Source organism: Macrobrachium rosenbergii, chromosome 3, assembly GCF_040412425.1.
Source record: "Macrobrachium rosenbergii isolate ZJJX-2024 chromosome 3, ASM4041242v1, whole genome shotgun sequence".
Taxonomy (NCBI): domain Eukaryota; kingdom Metazoa; phylum Arthropoda; class Malacostraca; order Decapoda; family Palaemonidae; genus Macrobrachium; species Macrobrachium rosenbergii.
The window spans coordinates 43,685,558-43,710,476 of NC_089743.1; the positions used below are offsets into that span (position 1 = coordinate 43,685,558).

The window sequence follows — 24,919 nt, forward strand, 5'->3', positions numbered from 1 at the left end:
ACTGGAATCTATGAGGTCATTCAGCGCTTAAAGGAAAACTGAGAGTAAAGGATGATTGAAAGGTGTAACAGGAGAAAAACCTCGCAGTTGCACCGTGAAACAATTGTTAGTAGGAGAGGATGGAAAGTATGATGGAAGAAAGAGAATATGAATGGAGGTATTGAAGGAATGAAAGGGGTTGCAGCTAGGGGCCGAAGGGACGCCGCAAAGAACTTGAAGTAATGCCTACAGTGCTGTGTGAGGTGTGCTGGTGGCACTACCCCCGTATGGGGGAAATAATGTTAAGAGATTTTCCCTATCGACAGAGAACAGCATTCAGAATGAAGAAGAGGTATAGCATTTTTTGTGCGGAAAGTCACTTACCGGGAATGCAGCAAGCACAGTACGACTGACTACACCCTTCATGGTAGATGGTAGTGTTGCACTGGAAGTTGCTCTTCGTGTTGAAGCATTGTCCTCCATTGCTGCTACACCTTTGCAGAGGTGTGCATGCTGGAATTTTGGAGAAAAGAATGTTTATCTTATTTTTCATCTAACAGCTGATCCATGTAAAGTTTCAAATCAATTTTCGACCCTCACCGTAGTTTTATGCCACTGTTTGAGGTCCTAGCTGACCAGAAATCCGGTATGAATTTTGCAAGTGTGTATGGAAAGTAGTCTTGCCTTCTTGGAAAGTAGCCTTGCCTTCTAATATCACAAGGAGCTTCAATTAAGGGGGACTTAAATATACATTTAGAAACCCAAACACTTTTAAAAAAATATGGACATCAAGCAACAAAAACTCATAACTATACAATTAGCGTGTAGGTGAATTCATCCTATCTACATAACAAATTACAGTTTTGGCTCTAAGCCCCCCGCACTTTGGAAGAATTTACTAAGGATCTTAGGAAGGTTTTGCATTGGGTGAAGTAGCAAAATGTGATGGTTTCAGAGAAAACCTATAAAAAAATGATGAAATATCAATTAATTTTTTTGTTATTCTTGCTGAAGAATACGAATAGCTAAGTTAAAATATTCAATGTCAATTAAGATTGACAAGTATCCTAAAATCAATTCAGCATTGTTCATTACACTTAATACTTTACTAACATGTTAAGAGGTTAAGAAATGTTTTTAGACTATAGTCTCCAATACTCAGACTGAACAATAAAAAATATACAGCAAACAGTAATCAGTTATAACTAAGTTCATACCGTATCATTTTGAATATTCACATGAAAATTAGTTTGGCGCTACTAATTTTTTTTCGAAGAGATTATTCTGGTGTTATTGGAGAGTAGGGGGCTTGGTGTATGTATGTATGAATAACAGGATCTCATTTGAACAGGATAGTATCTGACAGAGATTTTATTAATAAAAGTTACAAGCCATCAAGGAATGACTATCCCCACTGTGTGTATATACATATGTGTGTATATATATACTGTATATATACACATACATATATATTTGTATGCATTGAAATTCACACACTTCAAAAGGTCATGTCATTGCCTACTATAGTTTGTAGTCTATCAATGTGCCTGGTATCTGTCCTATAAAAAGGTTAAAATTACACTTTACCTGAATTAAGGTTTTGAATTCTTTAGAATATACAGAATATACAATTTAGGCCGAAGGCCAAGCGCTGGGACCTATGAAACGGAAAAAAAAACAGTAAAAGGTTACAAAGGTGTAACAGGAGGAAAACCACGCAGCTGCACTATGAAACAGTTGTTAGAAGAGGGTGGAAAGTAAGATGGAAGAAAGAATATGAAAGAAAGTACAGTAAAAGGATAGAAAGGGGTTGCAGTTAGGGGTCGAAGAAACGCTGCAAAGAACCTAAAGTAATGCCTACAGTGCACAGCACGTAAGGTGCAATGACGGCACTAACCCCCTACGGGATTGAATTTTTTAGGATCACGTGTGGATTTTCAACCAAGAAAGATAATGTTCGAGCATTTCCTTGTTATGGTGACTGTAATGGTGATTCACTTACGTGGAGTACAGCAGAAACAATACCCTTGTTTGCATCCATCTTTCATCAATTCCCCACTGCATGTGTCCAGGTGTTTCTCATTGACGCAGGACCCACCAGTGTTTGTGCATTCTGGATACGAAGTGCAATCTGCATTTAAACAGAGAGAGAATCATTACGTTTGACCAGAGAGAGAATCATTACGCCAACTTTAGTTGCCAAACATCGACGTCATTCATTATGCTAAGGTCAGGTGTGTTAACGAAAGCAATGAGGCTCTAGACTTGTGCCTTGTGATAGACTGTATTTGCCTACAGGGATTCCGTCTGCTGTTTATCATTCTCTCTACCGGCTACAAAGATTACCAATAACTGTAGTAGGAAACTGCATTTATCTGTTACTCTTCCGGTGAAGGTTGCTCATCTGCATTCACACACACACACACACACACACACACACACACACATATATATATATATATATATATATATATATATATATATATATATATATATATATATATATATATATATATGATTGACAAAGGAAACAGGCCAATTTCTACATTTGTCATATCTTTGTTCCGACGTTTGGTAATATTACCTTTTTTACATCTTCTGGGAATCTGTCAATAAATATGATTCCCAGAAGTTGTAATAAAGGTAATATTACGAAACGTCGTAATAAAGATAAGACAAATGTAGAAATTGGCCTGTTTCCTTTGTCAACCTGTGATTTGATGTCGCCCTTGGTCTTCACCTATCTGCACCTTGGTTGTGTATATATATATATATATATATATATATATATATATATATATATATATATATATATATATATATAATATATATATATATATATGTATGTATGTATATATATATATGTATGTATGTATATATATATGTATGTATATATATATATATATATACATATATATGTATGTATATACATATACTGTATATATCTGCATATATTGTATATTATATATATATATATATATATATATATATATATATATATATATATATATATATATATATATATATATAAAATATCAAAGAGTAGTAAGAGCAGAACAAACCAGCAACCACAAACAGTGGGATGGGAAATAAGACGAGAACTTTTAAAAAGCCAGTAACTTCTTTAAAGTGTTTCTTCCAAACGTTGGAGCCTAGAAAGCTGTCATTTGCGGAGTGCCGTAAGAAGAAAAACCATGTTTTCTATTGAAAGAGAAATATCCCTTACGTTAGTGAATTTCTCGAAGCTCTTGGAACGAATGCACCAAAGTAAATGTGTGGAAGACATTGAATGATTGTAAATCCTCAGTTACGTAAAATTTTGTTAATGCTTCAGTTCAGCTCTGACGATTCCTTCTACAAGAATATTCATTTCAAGGTTTGCTCTCTGACCTTTGCGATCAAGTAATGAAGAGAGCCAAATCCGGGCGTTTAAGATTTTTGTCTGTTTTACTTACAGAGCTGCTGCCGAAGTGTACAGGTGCCTTCGAGACTAAATGCGCTTACCTGGGCTTCCCTGCAATAGAAACGAGTGGAAAAAAACTATTTTAGTTTCACAGAAATCAAAATGCAGAAATGAAACCGTGTAAAAAGCAATATTATGGAAACATTGTGAGTACAGTAACTATGAGTGTTGCGACGGAGATGTGAACCTTTCGTACATTACTTGAACTTGGAACTTACCATGAAATGAAAACTGAATACCTGAAACAGTAAAACCAATGAATGACATGATTTCATACACTGCACTGAATGTAACTGTCGAAACGCAAGCACAATGCTAAGTTACAAGATAAGGAGAACAGGGGAACAAAAACAGGGGGAACAATCTTTCCTCACTAAAAAGTTATGACGAGAAGGTCAACGTTGTTATTGACATACTGATATTAATCGACTGTTTTCGTAAAATCTGCTTAAAATGTAAATCACACAGCTAACAGTCTTTCCTTTCGTTTAGACACAGTTACGTTTTCTCTGTAAGCCATAGATAAATGTAACGGTAGGATATCAATAGCATTAGTTAAGAAGTAATAGGAATCGAATCCTTTGTTCTCTCAATTGAACAACTGCTTGATAAAGTGATTAAAAATGATGATGAGAACAGAATAGAAAAGAGGAGAATACAATACAATAGAATGTAGAATTTAGGCCAATGGCCAAGCACTGGGAACAATAACGTTGTTCAGCGATGAAACGGAAATTAATAGCAAAAAGGTCTGAAAGGTGCAACAAGAGGAAAACCTAGCAGATGCACTGTGAATCAATTGTTAGGAGAGGGTGGAGAGTAAGATGGAAGAAAGAGAATATGAACAGAGGCACAGTAAAAGAGATGAGAGAGTTTGCAGCTAGGGGCCGAAGGGACGCTGCAAACAGTTAAGTAATGCCTGTAGCGCACTGCACGAGTGACGGCACTACCCAGCCACAGGGAAAATGATGATGAGGATATATGCCAACGTCCCAGTAGAGTCAATGTACCGTTATCTAGTATTTCCTGCTACTGGGTTGCGTTGCGATATTATAAATTCAAAGAGGAGACTTCAAAAAAAAAAAGAAAAATTCCTCTTTGTCGATTCAAAGACCAGAAATGAATCATACAGGGTTAAGGAAACGTTTTAGCCTTAAAGTTTCCCCATATGACTCTACAATACGAATACATTCACTTTGTGTGGAAAGGTCTGTTGCACTACAATAAAACTGTAGACATGAATAATTCAATGTCTGTTCTTCTAGCTTCAAAAAGCCTTATACAAAGTCAATCAGACTTTCTAACAGCGGCAATGCTCTGTTTCTGAGACTGTCTAGCTACCGGGAAGTAAATAAATAAACAGTTACAAATAAACTGAGTTCATGCTTCGCAAGTAGCAAGAACAAAAGAGAGAGAGAGAGAGAGAGAGAGAGAGAGAGAGAGAGAGAGAGAGAGAGAGAGAGAGAGAGACGTCTCCTCAAGTTGAAACGCAGAACAGACCAACAGACAGTCTGACTTACTGGCACGCACACAGAGAGTCCCCTAAGTTGAAACGCAGAACAGACCAACAGACAGTCTGACTTACTGGCACGCACACAGAGAGAGTCTCCTAAAGTTGAAACGCAGAACAGAAAAACAGACAGTCTGACTTACTGGCACGCACACAGAGAGAGTCTCCTAAAGTTGAAACGCAGAACAGACCAACAGACAGTCTGACTTACTGGCACGCACACAGAGAGTCCCTAAAGTTGAAACATAGAACAGACCAACAGACAGTCTGACTTACTGGCACGCACACAGAGAGAGTCTCCTAAAGTTGAAACGCAGAACAGAAAAACAGACAGTCTGACTTACTGGCACGCACACAGAGAGAGTCTCCTAAAGTTGAAACGCAGAACAGACCAACAGACAGTCTGACTTACTGGCACGCACACAGAGAGTCTCCTAAAGTTGAAACGCAGAACAGACCAACAGACAGTCTGACTTACTGGCACGCACACAGAGAGAGTCTCCTAAAGTTGAAACGCAGAACAGACCAACAGACAGTCTGACTTACTGGCACGCACACAGAGAGTCTCCTAAAAGTTGAAACGCAGAACAGACCAACAGACAGTCTGACTTACTGGCACGCACACAGAGAGAGTCTCCTAAAGTTGAAACGCAGAACAGACCAACAGACAGTCTGACTTACTGGCACGCACACAGAGAGTCCCCTAAAGTTGAAACGCAGAACAGACCAACAGACAGTCTGACTTACTGGCACGCACACAGAGAGTCCCCTAAAGTTGAAACGCAGAACAGACCAACAGACAGTCTGACTTACTGGCACGCACACAGAGAGTCCCCTAAAGTTGAAACGCAGAACAGACCAACAGACGGTCTGACTTACTATCGCATCCAGCTCTCCAGTGAGTGAAGAAGCAATGATCAAAATTGCGACCAGAGTCTTCATGGCTGGAGTTGGAGTTACGCAATGTTGTCCCCAGGCAATATAAGCTAAAGAGGGTTGTCCTGACGTGATCTCCGAGAGAGCAGTCGGTACCTGACGACTCTCTGACCCACGACTGTACTTTTATTGGGCCTTCCTTCCCACGTCTTTCGACAAAGGATGACCTTCCCTGAACGATAATGCGCAGCTGCTGAAAACGCCAGTCAGTTGTGAGTAAAGGTCATATTGGTAATTATGACCTTAGCCTGCTAACATCTGATTTGAAAGAATTCAGGAGTCATGCTGTACTAAAAGGTGTTCTATATTATTTTTATTAAGACCGAATCTAGCTCAGCTTAAAGCTGGTATTCTTCAGTTATCAAAATATCCCATATATGATGAGTAATACCCTCCACGCATGTGAATTTCCCTCCTGAAAGAAGCAGGTATATAACATATGGTGTATAGCCACGCAATACTACCCCAATACAATTCTCCTTGCGTTTTAATAATTTGCCTTTATTTTTATGTATTCATTTATTAATTAATTTTTTTAATAAGCAATCTCTTCTGTCTGTATTTCCCTTTACCTCCAGTTACTTCCTTCTAATGAACACCATACTCTTTGGAAGCTTGAATTTCAAATCAGTGGCCGCTGTGAGCTTGGTCCATATGAATAGGATTCATCTTAATAATAATAATATGAAATGATTACGAAATTTTTTTCAGTCCAGGCAATTTTAAAAATAAAAGAAATGGGATAAATAAGTGCATCAAAACCTTTACATTTTTCAGTTCTGCTCACCCACTTCCTGAAAATGAAAATAAGCAATCATAAATTCAAATATCTCATAAATTTAAAAATTTCGTACATTTAAAAATTTATCTGATATATGCTCTTCTGAGACGAACAGTATTTGTAAAAGAAAAAATATCCATGAAACAAAAAAAGTTCTAAAATGAATTTTTAATTTACCGTTACAATTACCGTATGATGGTTGCAGGATTAGTCTTGTTATGGGTTACTTTTCAATCATCATGATTAACGAAATCGTACCTGGCTTATTTTATATAACAGTAAATTTCATCGCTTTTGTGGCACCTTCTATAGTGTGTTTCCATTTACCTTTCACTAGGTAAAAGAAACTTGTAGTTTCTTGGGCGTAAATTTAAGGAAATTGTGAACATCGAGCAGTGTCGAGGTAGCTGTGGTCCATGGTGACTTTGCTGCTTATCCTCGCAGGCCACTTCTTTTTTAAGTAACGATAAACAAAGCACGGACAATAAATATTTTGGAATAAAATATAATTCTTACACGATAATTACAACCTGAAGGTTGTCATTTTATATTCTGAATAGGAACAACACTATAAATTGAAATGGTCAGTTATCTATCTGGATATAATTGTTCTTACTGTATTTTCAATCAGTCTAAAAAGATATATACCAATCTCCAGTCAATTGCCATATATAGTGAATATCCTGTGGACCTGCCTCTTTAAGACATTGGTACAATGATACTGACGTCATTAGTGATTCCCTTCATCCCTGCGATTGAAACTTTGTGCAGGACTGATCAATGACCACAGAATAGAATATGGAATTTAGGCCCAAGGTCAAGCGCTGAGACCTATGAGGTCATTCAGCGATGGAAGGGAAATTGAGTAGATAGGTTTGAAAGTTTTAACAGGAGGAAAACTCGCAGTTGCGCTATGAAACAATTGTTAGAAGATGGTGGAAAGTAAGATGGAAGAAAGAGAATAAGAACGCAGGTGCAGTTAAAGGAATAAAACGGGTTGCAGCTAAGGACCGAAGGGACGTTGCAAAGCTCCCTAAGTAATGCCTACAGTGCACCGCATGAGGTGCACTGACGGCACTTACCCCCTACGGGAAATCAATGACCAGGATCTTACCTCTATTCCTTTTTCCTCTTCCTCTCTGCCGCAAGTGGCCACTCTCGCTCTCTTCCTTTTCTGCAGGTACTATTTCGGTCATTGTTCTGTCGAGGTCAAGAAGAGGGTTCCCCCTCCTACCTGCCAGGTGACCTCTTCACACTTTGCAGGTCACCTCGTCTTTGTACTAGTAAGCCTTGAAAAATCTGCCCTACTCGCATTTCTTTTTTTCTTTCTTTCTCTCTTTAAATCTTGAGCTGAAAACCTTTATGGACAGTCAACAGACTATAAACCCAACAGCGTTCCGAGGAGAAACCAGCCTGCAGAGAGACACAAGTTATAGGAAAAGGTGATAGCTGAATAAATGAGGGAGCAGAAAATAAAACAGATACACCTGAAATTCAATAGACGTCAGCAGCAGAGAGCAGGAATGAATCTCCTCCTCGCTTAGATATTTGGAACTCAGAGGATTTCCAAATGTTTAGCGAGGAGCAAATTCATGCCTGCTCTCTGCTGCCGCCGAGGTCCCCTGAAGACGCTCCACTAGTACCCATTTTTGTCGCATCTCTAAAGAATTCACAGGAATTCTTTCCTCTGGCTTCTTCGGCGCTATCAAAACAAAGGAACACGTTCAGTGTGTGGGTGTTTTTATTTTTGCTGGTGGGACAGTTTCTTCTACTGCAGTTAAAAAAATTCCTACTTATTATTCAAGGTTTTTTTTCTGATGTCAGTAGATTTGACATTTCTTGCAATCTGCAAAGAATCATTTTGCGTTTATTCGTAAACGCCAGTTACTTCCATTTGATATCATTCTTGTTATTTCTACGTTCACTCCCGGTGCTAAGCCACCCATACTCACTTCTGTAGCACTTCTGTAATTTTCGATGTCAGTGTTGACGGCTGTAGAAATATAACTGGAATTTAAATTTGGGCCAAAGGCCAAGCGCTGGGACCTATAAGGTCAACCAGCGCTGAAAGGGGAATTGAGAGTAAAGAAGATTTTAAAGGTGAAACAGGAGGAAAACCTGCCAGGTGCACTGTGGAACAACTGTTAGAAGAGGGTGAGAAGATGGAAGGAAGAATATGAACGGGGTAGTGCAGTAAAAGGAATGAGAGGGGTTGCAGCTAGGGGCCGAAGGGACGCTGCGAGGAGCCTCAACTAATGCCTACAGTGCCCCGCGTGAGGTGCACTGACGGCACTACCCCCACTACGGGGAGTTGTTGATGGCTGTAGCAGCTATTAATCTTAAGCTGTAGTATGACAGGCACAACGCTTATTAACGACAGATCTCTTAGTGTTTGTTTGTGTTAACGGCTCCTTTTTTTATTTTATTTTTTTTTTCTGGATTACCTTGAACCAATTTTCATCGTTACGTTGGCGTTCCGGGAATTGAGGGTTCATAACCCACAGTTAAGTAATCATTCGGAATTACAGGCAATCACACCAAACACGTTATCGTAAACATATTGTGAATGTTTTGTTACACGTGTAGGTCATTAAGCGATTTGTCTTTATAAAGTACAGAGGTGGTACATGGTACAGTGAAGTACCTTTCAGGTCAATAAGAATGAACATTTTTATGTCATTTAAATAGATTATTACTATTATTATTATTATTATTATTATTATTATTATTATTATTATTATTATTATTATAAAATACTCATAACAGCATGAGTCTTGGAATGGAGAAAGAAATCCAGTTACGTATAAGTACACATATTTCAAGATAAATCTGTACAGCGAGCTTTCTGGAACAGATTTCCGAAAACTCTCTTTACAAATTTATCGTTAAATATAATGTACATATACATAACAGTGGATTTGTTTCTCCATTGTTATTATTAATCAGAAGATGAACCCTATTCACATGGAATAAGACCACAGGGGCCACTGACTTGATATCCAAGCTTCTAAAGAATATGGTCTACATTATTATTATTCAGAAGATCAACCTTAATCACATGGAATGAATGAGTGAATGATTTTGAGTTATCAGACACCGTGACAACTGGGTCACTGACGCCGATATCAATTAATTGAACAACATATTTGCTATAAAAACAATAAAAAGATAAAAGAAAATGAATGAAATATTATATTTTTGGGAGAAGACCAGCATCGATAATAAATCTAAAAATGCCACTGGCATCATACACCACATCTACTCCAAGGATCTTGGCAAGGATGAACCTGCCACCCCGACCAAAAACCTCAGAGGGGAAACGGCTTGTAATATCCCCAAGACTGGGGGACTCAACCAGCAAGTGCCTCAAAGTCATGGGGACCAGACAATCCTCACCAAAAGGTTCATTCTCCCCGGCTATCAAAAAGCTGTGTTAGGCGAGTATGCACAATTCTTAAGCGGCAAAGAGCCGTCTCCCATCTTCTAGGCATACTGCCATATTTCCAAGGAAATATAACATCCGTAATTTCTTTCAGTTTACTTTCTCCTATACTATTCCAATGCCCTTGACACAAATTATAAATCTTCTAACGCTTGAGAAGAAATCATTATATAAAAGTGGGACAAGTCTACAGAGGCCACTGGCTTGATATCCAGACTTCCAATGTTCATTATTATTATTATTATTATTATTATTATTATTATTATTATTATTATTATTATTATTCAGATGATGAACCCTATTCACATGGAACAAGCCCACAGGGGCCACAGACTTGATATCCAGGCTTCCAAAGAATATTATGGTGTTCATTATTATTATTATTATTATTATTATTATTATTATTATATATTATTATTATCATTCACATGATGAACCCTACTCACATGGAACAATCCCACAGGGACCACTGACTTGATATCCAAGCTTCCAAAGAATATTATGGTGTTCATTATTACTATTATTATTATTATTCAGAAGATGAACTCTATTCACATGGAACAAGCCCACAAGGGCCACTGACTTGATATCCAGGCCTGCAAAGAATATGGTGTTCATTATCATTGTTGTTATTTATTATTATTATTATTATTATTATTATTATTATTATTATTATTATTATTCACAAGATGAACTCTATTCACAAGGGACAAGCCCAAAGGGGCCACTGACTTGAAATCCAAGCTTCCAAGGAATATGGTGTTCATTATATTATTATTATTATTATTATTATTATTATTATTATTATTATTATTCAGAAGATCAACCCTATTCACATGGGACAAGCCCACAGGGGCCACTGACTTGAATTCCAAGCTTCTAAAGAATATTATGGTGTTCATTAGCAAGAAGTAACAGACCTTCCACGCATATTAAATGAAAACTGCCACAAATTCCCACCTGGAGTACGAATTTAAACCGACTTTCAACCAGTTGAAATTTTAGATATTTCGAAATAAAATACACGTACCACCTAAGCTTTTTTTTTTATTATATTTTTTTTCTTAAAATTATTCCAATGCCAGCTACAAAAATAAAACGATCTGGGATCTCAAAATTTTGTCGGATCGTTTTCCATTTGAACGGTTTTTGGAATTTGTTGTACACAATAGCTATAACTTATTGTGTAACAAACTGGCAAGTTTTTATAAAGTTACTTAACAAACAACAAACTGCCTACAACACCTGCTCTTATTGTATTACGCGTTTCTACTGTTCTTCTTAATATCCTCAGGCTGGTCATAAAGGGGGAGACTGCTATATGTATATGTATTTCATATGTTTATGTATATGCACGCTGCCTACACACACACACTATATATATATATATATATATATATATATATATATATATATATATATATATATATATATATATATATATGCATATATATACGTATATATATAAATTATTGAGGCAACTCTTCTTTCTAGAAAAGAAGTGTGCATGCTGAAAGCAAATAAAGCTGCTGAGGTGAATTTTTTGCAAAGTACACCTGGCATAATAATAATAATAATAATAATAATAATAATAATAATAATAATAATAATAATAATAATAATAATAATTATTATTATTATTATTATTATTATTATCATTATTATTATTATTCAAAAGATGAAACCTTTTCATATGTAACAAGCCCGCAGGGGCCATTGACTTGAAATTCAAGCTTGCAAAGAATATGATGTTCCCTAGAAAGATGTAACAGTAGGTAAAGAGAATTACAAAATGAAAAGACCGCTTATTAAAAAAGTAAAAATATATTTAAAAATTAATAAATACATAGATAAAAATATAAGTTAATTGTTATAAGAAAAATTTAAAAGATGAGGAATGTGAAGATGCATAAAAGTGGTTAGTTAATACAGCAGCAGATTTTGTCTTAAGTTTCCAACACTAGAAGGTCAGCCTTTAAGGTAGCAGAGCAAAATCAGAAAATTGCAGTTTCCAAAGAGAGGAGGAAAAAGTATGTCAAAAACTGGAGATTAAGTGCACAGAAAACGAATGGCTTTAACATTATATAGGGTATTGACTATACACACACATATATATGTGTGTGTGTGTGTGTGTGTGTGTGTGTGTGTGTGTGTGTGTGTGTGTGTGTGTGTGTGTGTGTGTGTGTGTGTGTGTAGCCATTCGTTTCCTGCGCATTTAATGTTCAGTTTTTGACGATTTTTACTCCTTTCTTTGAAAACTGCAATTTTCTTACTTTACCTTGCGACCTCAAAGCCTGAACCTCTGGGGTTGAAAACTTAAGACAAATTCTGCTGCTGTATAAACCTACCGCTCTTATGCATCTCCACATTTATCAGCTTTTTAAATTCTTCTTATAATATTTACTTGATAATTTACTAACATTTCCGTCTACTTATTTTTTAATTTAATTTATTTTTTTCTTGCACTTCTGTCATCCTCGCTCCTATGGGAAATTTCTGTCCAATACCTCATTCACGACGTCAGTCCAGCCATTTCCAGGTTTTCTTCTCCTCCTTTCTCCTGACATTTCCTGGATTACATACACTTTACAACAACCAATCTGCACTCTTCCCTTCGTTCCACATGACCAAGCCATTTCCAATCGCTGACCCATCCTTTCACTAGGGATAACCTTGTCATCACTTTTATGTATCTCCACATTTATCACCTTTTAAATTCTTCTTGTAGTAATTTATTTAATAATTAACTATTTTTATCAGCGCATTTATTTTTTGTCTGTTTTAATTATTGATCGCCTATGTCTGTATTTCCCATTACCTCCTCTTATTTCTTTCGAATGAATACCATATTCTTTGGAAGCTTGAATTTTAAATCAATGGCGCCTGTGGGCTTGTTCCATACGAAAAGGGTTCATCTTCTGGATAATAATAATAATAATAATAATAATAATAATAATAATAATAATAATAATAATAATAATAATAATGAATGATGCAACGTGTACTTTGCAAAAAGTTCATCTCAGCAGCCCCAGGCTTTTTTATTTATTCAGCATTCACAATTCATTTCTATAAAGAAGAGTTGGCTAAATATCTCCTTCATACATTCCAACTTTAGCTTCGGTAGACATTTCAGATACCCCCGTGAATGAAATGACTCCATAATGACATTCATGGCTCCATCTCCCTGGTTTCCATTTCCCTTCTTTACTCTTGTTCACAGTCATTAATAATATGCTCGTCTAGCAAAGTCTCAAATTCTTATACTATTTTTTTTTTCTCTTTAGTAATCAGTACTGCATTACTTGCAAACTCCAAGCACTCCGCATAACATTGACGGTACATATTCTTAACCCAGTAAAGAATTCACTATTATTAATATTGTATTAATAATATTAACATTATTATTATTATTATATTATCACCATTATTCAGGAGATGAACTCTATTCATATGGAACAAGCCCACAGGGGCCATTGACTTGAAATTCAACCTTCCAAAGAATATGGTGCTCATTAGGAAGTAAGAGAAGGTAAAGGGAAATTCAGAAGTACTCATTTTCGAGAGTAAATTGTACAGTTGGACACAGGTTTCCTGGTACACCTTCATGAGAGTTAAAAAATGATATGGTAACAATGTTTACTGAGGGGATGGGGGAGGACCCTTTCTCCGTTAGCGAGAGTTCCACCAATTAGCTCTGGAGTTCGTTTAGTGGGAGTCATTAGGTTTGGTTGAAGAAAGACACACACACACAAGGAATGAAAAAAAATCTGAGTAGGTTACATCGCTGTATAGAAGATTACTGTCTCACTTTTATTATAAGTTTATTAAAATTCCATTTAACTTTCGGCCAAGACGTTATTTTACCACTGTGTCTGTTATTATATATGTCATATTCATTACACAATACTTAAAATTTATCAAAATTTTAAAATTACATTGGTATTGGTGAAAACACGAACACCATAACAGGATATTTTCACCTTATCACGTAAGCCAAGTTTACAGTATCAGTTGCAGTGCGTTTCCTACAGATACTATAATAGGCAGCTATAAAGAGAAGTGCAGCAGCACTTGTTTGAATATACCCAAAAACTCAGTGGAGGTGTTGAAAGTTTCTGACACAGTGGCTTCTCTCTCTCTCTCTCTCTCTCTCTCTCTCTCTCTCTCTCTCTCTCTCTCTCTCTCATATTAGCTAACGCAAAGTGACATGATGACTTCTAGAAATACCGCTGCGCTAAGTTTGCAGTTCTGATATGCCATTAAGACCATCTAATCTTGACTAAACTAATATATATATATATATATATATATATATATATATATATATATATATATATATATATATATATATATATATATATAATATATATATATATATATATATATATATATATATATATAATTCTGGGCAGAGGGTGGGGTTGGGGATTAAGTTGCTGTTGTTAAGCAGTCTTGCAGGTTTTGGAATTATAAAACGTAGTTCAAACTGAAAACCTTCTTTCTTTTGCTGTACCGATGACCTCAGTCTAGACGGCTTTGCTACAACTGAAATTGGTGGGATAAGGTGGGCCAGTTGAGACTCCGATGAATGGACGAGAGGTAGTAGATCAAGACGGAATAACATAACGTTATTCCGTCTTGAGGTAGATAATGATCGTGGATAGAATGTATGGCTGACGAAAAGTTCCACCTAAAATATTTTCTTGTCTATCTTTAATGCCTGTGTGTTTTTATAGTATTTCTCCTAGTACTATTATAGTAGTGTAGATTTACTGAATACAACAGCATTTAAAAGAAGAAAGATGGATTAAACTCACTCTTTCTTGTAAATATATAGAATTCTGGAAAAGGAGAGGGAGAGAGAGTAGACGTTATTGATGAGTCAAAATGAAACACAACTAGGGAAAGAGAAAATTCCACAACGAGCAATGGAAAGTGGAGAAGGACTCCCAAACTTGGTGCAAACTTTTAACCATTCCCATATGGTAAAGTTAATTCGTTTGCCAATGATGACAATTATTTACATTCAGAGGTTTCATGTATTCATGGTTGGGTTTGTATTCCCTCTTGAATATACTGTAGAGGTTATTCCTACACGCCGTTCATTAAAATAATTATTACATGACATGAGTAAACACATCATCTTCTACTTGGCTTATATTTTTTTAATATATTGATTGTGATACAAGTTTTAATGTCATACGGACAGAAATTCCTTTCGCTCTTATCATCATTCGTGTGAGGATAAGAGAGAGACGCTCTATAGTTAAACAACCCCTTCAGTCATTTACCTGTCCTTTGTGGAAAGGGCTATTTGGAGAAATGTAGATTAATGATATTATCTTGAGGATTTCTTTTTAGAGAATGTATAAAGAAATCAGGATAGCGAAATTCCCTTTAGATTTTTAACTCGGTTTAGGTATCAAATTCACCTTTCTAATAAATAAATTACAATAATCATGACCTGGAGCTAAACCATATGCATACGTTTGTTTGCAGTTTTTTTTACATTGCTTGGATCGGTGCCAAATCATATTACATGGAAGTTCAGAGGACGCCATGGGGTAATCCAAATACACTCACGCAATTTTTACATTAATTTTAATATTAGTGAGAAGCTCAGCCACCTTCCTTCTTGATCACCTCTTGCAATCTGTTAGGCATAGAAGATTCATGGTTTCTGACTATCTACGGTCAGTTGTGGAGGAGCTCTCATTGTGTTCGCCAGTGGTCCATAAGTTGATCTGGTCTCCTCTCCCTCTCAGGCTCCCAACAATTTACCAAATTAGCCCAAATATTCTCTATGGGGTTCATGACTGCACCCTTACTTGGCCAGTCAAGCAATTGCAGATGCTCTCGACCTTGAAACTATTCCTGGACTATTCTGGCGGTATGAATCGGGCAGCAGTCGTGAATGAAAATGACAGGAGCAGGTGGGAAGGAATAATTCCGAGGTTGAAGTGAAGGAGGAAGAAATCTGACGAATTTCAGAGTATTTTCACCAGTGAACCTCCCTTCAATCCTGGTGATATCACCCAATGTGAGAAGATCCAGCCCCACATGTTTACGGTGACATGCCCACTCCTGGTCACCTCATAAATGTTTCTTTGGTAGTATCTGAAGGGGAAAAATTTAATTTTTAAAAAAATTACGCTTTGCTTTTCATAATTGAGAAAATAATGATATATCGTTTGGGGAAATAAAATACCAAGTAACAAACCTTGCAATAAGTTAAGAATGTTTATTCATCTACAAGGATTAATACCAATAATAGCATCAAATTTCATATGCAATGGTCTGTTATATGGTATTCTTTAATTCAGTAAACACTGTACTCTGTATTACTGGTTTGCCTACGTGATTATTCTTAACATTAATAATGCATTTGTAATGCCTGAAAGCTGGCCCATAGTAGAACTAATGGGGTTTTCCATGAAGAATTTTTATTTTCACACTTCTCGTGGCAATATAATTTCATTAACAGAAAATACATGGTTATTGACAAAATGATTATCTTTTGATTATAATATTACCTTTTATCATTAGTATGGTTTGACTGCTATTAATGATCATACAACACCTTCTATTATTCGGTCTGCAGTTATGTATTCTCCGGCTACTATATTGCTAGTGAAAGACCTTTCGTCAGTGAATACAACTCGAGACCAGAATTCCATATTATAGCATTCAACCTGCACAATCCATTGAGATTATAATAAAGGCTCATATCTTTAAAAACCACCTTCCCACCTGCAAAATATTCATACAGGCTGCTCGATGGGCAAAAGCCCGTGCTGGTATAAAGCCAGATCAATCTCAAACAGCAACAGCATCCTCCAACACAAACTGTTGAGCAAAGGCAAGCCTATCAGCACTATGCCGCTTGGTGAAAAATTCCTTTTGGCAGGAATTCTAAAGGAATTCCTGCCTCACGCAGACGTCTTCGCGCCGTCATAGCCGAAATATTCAATGCCAGATGTTCACGAATAGCAGTAGTATTGGTAAAAGGATCTGCTGCTGCTGCTAATAGAAAGTCGTCGTTATTGTGACAGGTGGTCGTTCGTGGTGGAGGTCTTCGAACTAAAATACGTAATTAACATGCAGATAACTAGATAACTAAGATCATTTATAGCCTGCCTACTTATGGGAAAGCTATTTGGTATTCCGGGAAGTAAACAGAAAGAATAACAAATAGAGAGTTCAACAGGACCAAGGCAACTTCAATTTATATTTCATAATTTCACAGGTTTATAGTTAGAAAAAAATATGCTTACCAAAGTCAGTCAATTTCCCAGTCTCAGCGTTGTTGGGGAGACGTAAAGACGCTGTGCAACTGCGAGTAATGAAAGCCCACTTTCTCGTAGAGTGATGATGTGCGCTCGAAAGAGCATATTTTGCTGTTGTCTATTCATTTGGAGACTATAACGAATACTACTAGTTAATACAGCACCTGAGTCTAGCCATGATTGGGTGACTGAAACTTGTTAGTGTGTAATAGGGGTGCTGTGGCAGTAATATCATTATAACTGAACTAAGAGATATATTAAATCACATGAATACTGGGACTGATTGATTGATTGGCTGTTATCTGACATTGCAACATCTGAGGCCGTTACTGTCATTGATAACGTTTAAAATTCTGTATGTCTTCATAATGATATATTGTTAATTGTCTGTTTGAGTGAATACGAGGTTGGAAGAGGCAAACTTGATGGTATGGTAAGTATTAATCCTCATAGATGAATAAACATTAATTTATTGCAAGGGATGTTACTTAGCATTATATTTCCCTAAACGATATATCATTATTTTCCCTGTTACGGAAAGCAACGCGTAAATTGTTAAAAATTCAGATTTTTTCCCTTCAGATACCACCGAGAAAACATTTACGAGGTGGTCGGAAGTGGCACGTAACTGTGAACGTGTGAGGCTGGATTTCCTTACATGGTATATGTGATATCACCAGGACTGAAGGGAGTTTCACTAGTGAAAAATACATTGAAATTCTTCAGGATTTCTTCCTCCCTTCACTTCACCAGCTGAATTATCCTTTCCCACCTAGTTCTGTCATTATCATTCACGACCACTGCCCCATCCATACGGCCATAATAGTCCACGAATGGTTTGAAGTCGAGAGGACCTGAATTGCTTGACTGGCCAAAGAAGGGTGCAGACATGAACCCCACCCATAGATCCCGAGAAAGGTAAAGACGATTTATTGAAGACTGAACAGTTCATAGGTGGCCCGAGAGAAGCCGAGGTGCAGTGGAAAAAACACTGAATTTCTAATCAGTTTTTCTCCCATGTATACAGAAACAATTTTTCATTTTTGTTCCCATTATTTTTATGCTCATCCATTTCGTATGAAGTAGCCACTGTCGTATATATTATATAATATAAGCAGGTTAGGGGTAATTACATTTGCTTTATGTCTATTACAATTAGGATCGTAATTACCTGACCTGTTATCAAATTACAATTATAACTTCACTTACAAGGTGGGGAACAATATCAAATTCAATCACTAGTATAATTTCACAATTTTAATATTTAAAAATTGTAGTCACAGCTATAAATACTTATATAAAATTTATTACTCAATTACATTTTGCACACATATTTCCTTAAAAATGCAAATACAGATAATTGCAAAGAAGACTTTATACTTGAGTTTGGTCTCTAATACAAGCAATGTCTGCAACAATTGTAAGTTGTAAATTATACTACCTTAACTACAAATATAACACAAACCTATCTAAAATATTTTAGACCTCCTCCAGAAATGATCACTATGAGCCTATAGTTTGCCTTAGAAAACTGTTAGTATGTTTGTGTTGAAAATTATTATGCTTATAAGAAAATAAAACTGAAATACAAAACTCAAATATTGAAAAAAATTTTCTATAAAACATTTTGCACAAAAACAAAAAAATGGTGTTCGTATTCATTTCTGGCTAATCGAGTTTTTGCCTCTTCGTATAGAGACAAGTGTCTATTCTTTATAATTAGTGATTCACGATACTCTTATAAATTACGGCACTGGGTGTAGTACGCTATAGCAAAATCTCGTACTGATACGAATCTTAGTTACAGAAAAATAGGTTATAGAATTCGCGAACACTGTTACCGAGCACATTTTATGAAGCAGTGCTCAGCGAGTATTCAGTTCTCAATGTAATGTTATTAACAGGAACAGTAATTACATTAGCATATTAAATTTAACAGTAGTATCTTTATTTCATACCATAGTGATGATTATGTTCCCTGTTGGCTAATCCTACAATCAGGAACGATATAAAGATATATGAAGCAAGGTATTGTCTTACTCGACTCGAAACAGAGTCTGAACCCCAACGAAGGTGAGGTCGTCAGCAGGATTTTAAATGGGCCAGACTTCATAACCACTCGTAATGAATCGAAGGGACGCAAATCGGGTGCTACGAGGACGAATTGTCACTTTACGCAACAGTGGCCTCTCGATACGAGCCATTGCACGTGATGTTGGTGTGTCCCCCACCACAGTACAGTTGTGGATAAGAAGGTGGGAGGAGAGTGGCAACTTGAACAACTTGCGTAAGTTGTTAATACAGAGTGATTGGTGAATATGAAGGAATTATATTCTGTTGCATTGTTCGTGGTTATTTAATCTTGCTTATTTAGTGTGAAAGTTTCTTTCTTAGATGTAATTCGTCTCGCTATTATAATTTTGGTTAGACCACAGATATCCACAGCCATTCTAACACCACAGTAATATTTTAGGTGCACTTCCATAATTCCACACTGGTGGGTGGTAGGCCCTTACCGACCTCAACCACGAACAAAGTTAGATAGTCGATTGAGTTGTCTCGGCATAATTAAGCCTATAAGGGCATTTTATTTGTGCCCACCCCCTCACAGTGATTGTGTGTCTTATGATAGCTATAGTTTATATGTTAAATGTCATTTCAGTGATGGCTCAAGAATGATTTACGGTTTTAATAATCACCAGCCAAATTTTTTAGAATATTATGGAATATGCAATCGCATTCTATTTTGATATGCTTTTAAAACCAAAAATATACAGCCATATATTTATTAAATTATGATCAATCCATAGAGGTCAAAATTCCAAGAATCTAAATTTGATTACGATGTTATATAAATTTTAAGTTAAGCATTTAAGATATTATGCTCTCTTAGCTAGGCCAGGGGGTCCACGGAAAACCACCCCAGCTGAGGATGACGCCATTGTCAGGGCGGCTCGAGAGCAGGCCTTAACCAACGCCATGGTCATTCGTGAGGACCTTGGATTAGAGGTGTCATCGATGAAAAGCAAAGCGTAAATTTTTTAAAAATTAAATTTTTCCCCTTCAGATACTACCAAAGAAACATTTATGAGGTGACCAGGAGTGGGCATGTCACCGTAAACATGTAGGGCTGGATCTTCTCACACTGGGTGATATCACCAGGATTGAAGGGAGGTTCACTGGTGAAAAATACTCTGAAATTCGTCAGGATTTCTTCCTCCCTTCACTTCAACCTCGGAATTATTCCTTCCCACCTGCTCCTGTCATTTTCATTCACGACTGCTGCCCGATTCATACCGCCAGAATAGTCCAGGAATAGTTTCAAGGTCGAGAGCATCTGCAATTGCTTGACTGGCCAAGTAAGGGTGCAGTCATGAACCCCATAGAGAATATTTGGGCTAATTTGGTAAATTGTTGGGGAGCCTGAGAGGAGAGGAGACCAGATCAACTTATGGACCACTGGCGAACACAATGAGAGCTCCTCCACAACTGACCGTAGATAGTCAGAAACCATGAATCTTCTATGCCTAACAGATTGCAAGAGGTGATCAAGAAGGAAGGTGGCTGAGCTTCTCACTAATATTAAAATTAATGTAAAAATTGCGTGAGTGTATTTGGATTACCCCATGGCGTCCTCTGAACTTCCATGTAATATGATTTGGCACCGATCCAAGCAATGTAAAAAAAACTGCAAACAAACGTATGCATATGGTTTAGCTCCAGGTCATGATTATTGTAATTTATTTATTAGAAAGGTGAATTTGATACCTAAACCGAGTTAAAAATCTAAAGGGAATTTCGCTATCCTGATTTCTTTATACATTCTCTAAAAAGAAATCCTCAAGATAATATCATTAATCTACATTTCTCCAAATAGCCCTTTCCACAAAGGACAGGTAAATGACTGAAGGGGTTGTTTAACTATAGAGGCGTCTCTCTCTTATCCTCACACGAATGATGATAAGAGCGAAAGGAATTTCTGTCCGTATGACATTAAAACTTGTATCACAATCAATATATTAAAAAATATAAGCCAAGTAGAAGATGATGTGTTCACTCATGTCATGTAATAATTATTTTAATGAACGGCGTGTAGGGAATAACCTCTACAGTATATTCAAGAGGGAATACAAACCCAACCATGAATACATGAAACCTCTGAATGTAAATAATTGTCATCATTGGCAAACGAATTAACTTTACCATATGGGAATGGTTAAAAGTTTGCACCAAGTTTGGGAGTCCTTCTCCACTTTCCATTGCTCGTTGTGGAATTTTCTCTTTCCCTAGTTGTGTTTCATTTTGACTCATCAATAACGTCTACTCTCTCTCCCTCTCCTTTTCCAGAATTCTATATATTTACAAGAAATAGTGAGTTTAATCCATCTTTCTTCTTTTAAATGTTGTTGTATTCAGTAAATCTACACTACTATAATAGTACTAGGAGAAATACTATAAAAACACACAGGCATTAAGGATAGACAAGAAAATATTTTAGGTGGAACTTTTCGTCAGCCATACATTCTATCCACGATCATTATCTACCTCAAGACGGAATAACGTTATGTTATTCCGTCTTGATCTACTACCTCTCGTCCATTCATCGGAGTCTCAACTGGCCCACCTTATCCCACCAATTTCAGTTGTAGCAAAGCCGTCTAGACTGAGGTCATCGGTACAGCAAAAGAAAGAAGGTTTTCAGTTTGAACTACGTTTTATAATTCCAAAACCTGTAAGACTGCTTAACAACAGCAACTTAATCCCCAACCCCACCCTCTGCCCAGAATTATATATATATATATATATATATATATATATATATATATATATATATATATATATATATATATATATATATATTAGTTTAATCAAGATCAGATGGTCTTAATGGCATATCAGAACTGCATACTTAGCGCAGCGGTATTTCTAGAAGTCATCATGTCACTTTGCGTTAGCTAATATGAGAGAGAGAGAGAGAGAGAGAGAGAGAGAGAGAGAGAGAGAGAGAGAGAGAGAGAGAGAGAGAGAGAAGCCACTGTGTCAGAAACTTTCAACACCTCCACTGAGTTTTTGGGTATATTCAAACAAGTGCTGCTGCACTTCTCTTTATAGCTGCCTATTATAGTATCTGTAGGAAACGCACTGCAACTGATACTGTAAACTTGGCTTACGTGATAAGGTGAAAATATCCTGTTATGGTGTTCGTGTTTTTCACCAATACCAATGTAATTTTAAAATTTTGATAAATTTTAAGTATTGTGTAATGAATATGACATATATAATAACAGACACAGTGGTAAAATAACGTCTTGGCCGAAAGTTAAATGGAATTTTAATAAACTTATAATAAAAGTGAGACAGTAATCTTCTATACAGCGATGTAACCTACTCAGATTTTTTTTTCATTCCTTGTGTGTGTGTGTCTTTCTTCAACCAAACCTAATGACTCCTCCCACTAAACGAACTCCAGAGCTAATTGGTGGAACTCTCGCTAACGGAGAAAGGGTCCTCCCCCCATCCCCCTCAGTAAACATTGTTACCATATCATTTTTTTAACTCTCTCATGAAGGTGTACCAGGGAAACCTGTGTCCAACTGTACGTGGGGTCGATGTTACTGACATATTTCCTCCACCCGGCTGGGTCATATACTGTACATCGTCCTCTGACTACTGTGTGTCTCAGTTACTGGAGCGCAGCCACAGACAAGCCATTCCAACCTAGTGCTGGTCCCAAGCCGAGACATACTGTAAAAACCGAATATACAATATAGGCCGAAGGCCAAGCGCTGGGGCCTATGAGGTCATCCAGCGTTGAAAGGGAAATTGAGAGTAAGAGATTTGAAAGATGTAACAGGAGGAAAACCTCGCAGTTACACTATGAAACAATTGTTAGAAGAGGGTAGAAAGTAACATGGAAGAAGGAATATGAATAAAGGTACAGTAAAAGTAATGAAAGCGGCTGCAGCTAGGGGCCAAAGGAACGTTGCAAAGAACCTTAAGTAACGCTAACAGTGCACCGCTTGAAGTGCACTGACGGCGCTACCCCACTATGGAGTGTAGCAGGACAAATTGGGAGGTTAGGCGTCAAAAATGGCATCCGGCCGTAAAATTCTGCCAAAACCGAATAAGACAGCGGACATTCACCAGAAATCGTATAGTTACTGGAATGTAGACTGCTGGTTTTATCACTGGCCTCCGATTGGGGCCTCACTATTCTTCACTGTCAGACATGGTGTCATTACTGGTTAATAGTAAATGGTGAGGTAAACTGTCAGGTTACTGCATCATTTGCCTTAGTCTTTTCGTAATGACTTTCACAGCTTTCTCCTCTCTTTTGTGGTGTGAAAACAGACTTACGTTCCAGTCTGCATTTTTTTTACCCTTCAGAGTCCTTTCTCTGCTAACACCTAATTTCGTTCAGCTCATGATGTGTATCTCACCGGGTGATGAAGACAGATGAATAGACAGAAAAGGAGACAGACAGACAGACAGGAATGGAATGGAATATAAAATTTACGCCAAAGGCCAAGAGCTGGGATCTCACCTATGAGGTCATTCAGCTCTGAAAGGGAAATTAACGGTTAAAAAGGTTGAAAGGTGCAACAGGAGGAAAACCTCGCACTTGCACTATGGAACAACTGTTAGGAGAGTGTGGCAAGTAGGATGGAAGAAAGATAATATGGACGGAGGTACAGTAAAGGGAATAAAAGGGATTGCAGCTAGGGGCCCGAAGGGACGCAGCAAAGAACCTCAAGCAATGCCTACAGTGAACCGCGTGAGCAAGGTACAGTGACAGCACTACCCGCTTTCATTCTACGAGTTGCAGGCGTCATCAGGCTCTACTTTAACAGAAGTACTGCGCATATTTTTCAGTGAGTGTTGAACACGTGGAAGGTAAAACGAGTGGGCATTGATAACAGAGTTCTGTAAATACAGTGTTTAGAAATAGGCGATTAGCCGGAGAGTGTTGTTTTTTGGCAACTTCCGCTGTACACGTGTTGGTCAACTGGTCATCATTAGAGCTGAAATGTACCACAATTGTGTTGTCAGTATAGGAGATAAATGATTATACAGCTCTTCTCTAAGCGTTCGGACACTGATGACGATTTAATTTCGCTAGTTAGCGCTCAACAGCGCATGTGACGTAGAAAAAGTTCTGCGTGTTTCTTTTTAGTCTCTGTTACAAGTCCTTTTAATTTCCAATTTACGATACAGAACCATATGGAAAAAGAGATAGCAGTGGAATGGCATACTAAAATTTAGGCCAAAGGCCGAGCGCTGGGACCTACGAGGTGATTCAGTGTTGAAAGGGAAACTGAAAGTAAAACGGGTTGAATGGTTCAACAGGAGAAATAACCGACAGTTGCACTATGAAACAACTGTTAGGAGAAGGTGGGAAATCAGATAGAAGAAAGACAATATGAACAAAGGGACAGTAACGGGGATGAAACGGGTTGCAGCTAAGGGCCGAAGGGACGGTGCAAAGAACCTTACGTAATGCCTACTGTGCACCGGGTGA

General features: G+C 37.2%; 1 protein-coding gene across 2 annotated transcripts in view; it reads right to left on the reverse strand.

Annotated features, from left to right (window-relative positions):
* The window catches only part of LOC136854787 (neurogenic locus notch homolog protein 2-like), a 137,979-nt gene that overhangs the window by 38,107 nt on the left and 74,953 nt on the right, over positions 1 to 24,919 (reverse strand). The window contains exons 3-5 of one of the 2 annotated variants that reach the window (XM_067131355.1): positions 7,773 to 8,082; positions 1,982 to 2,110; positions 364 to 492 (exon numbers count right to left, since the gene is read on the reverse strand). In XM_067131355.1, the coding sequence (XP_066987456.1) occupies positions 364 to 492; positions 1,982 to 2,027 (175 nt within the window). In that variant the 5' untranslated portion in view covers positions 2,028 to 2,110; positions 7,773 to 8,082. Of the gene's footprint in view, positions 1 to 363; positions 493 to 1,981; positions 2,133 to 7,772; positions 8,083 to 24,919 lie in introns of those variants that run through there. The other variant, XM_067131358.1, reaches the window with a different exon arrangement.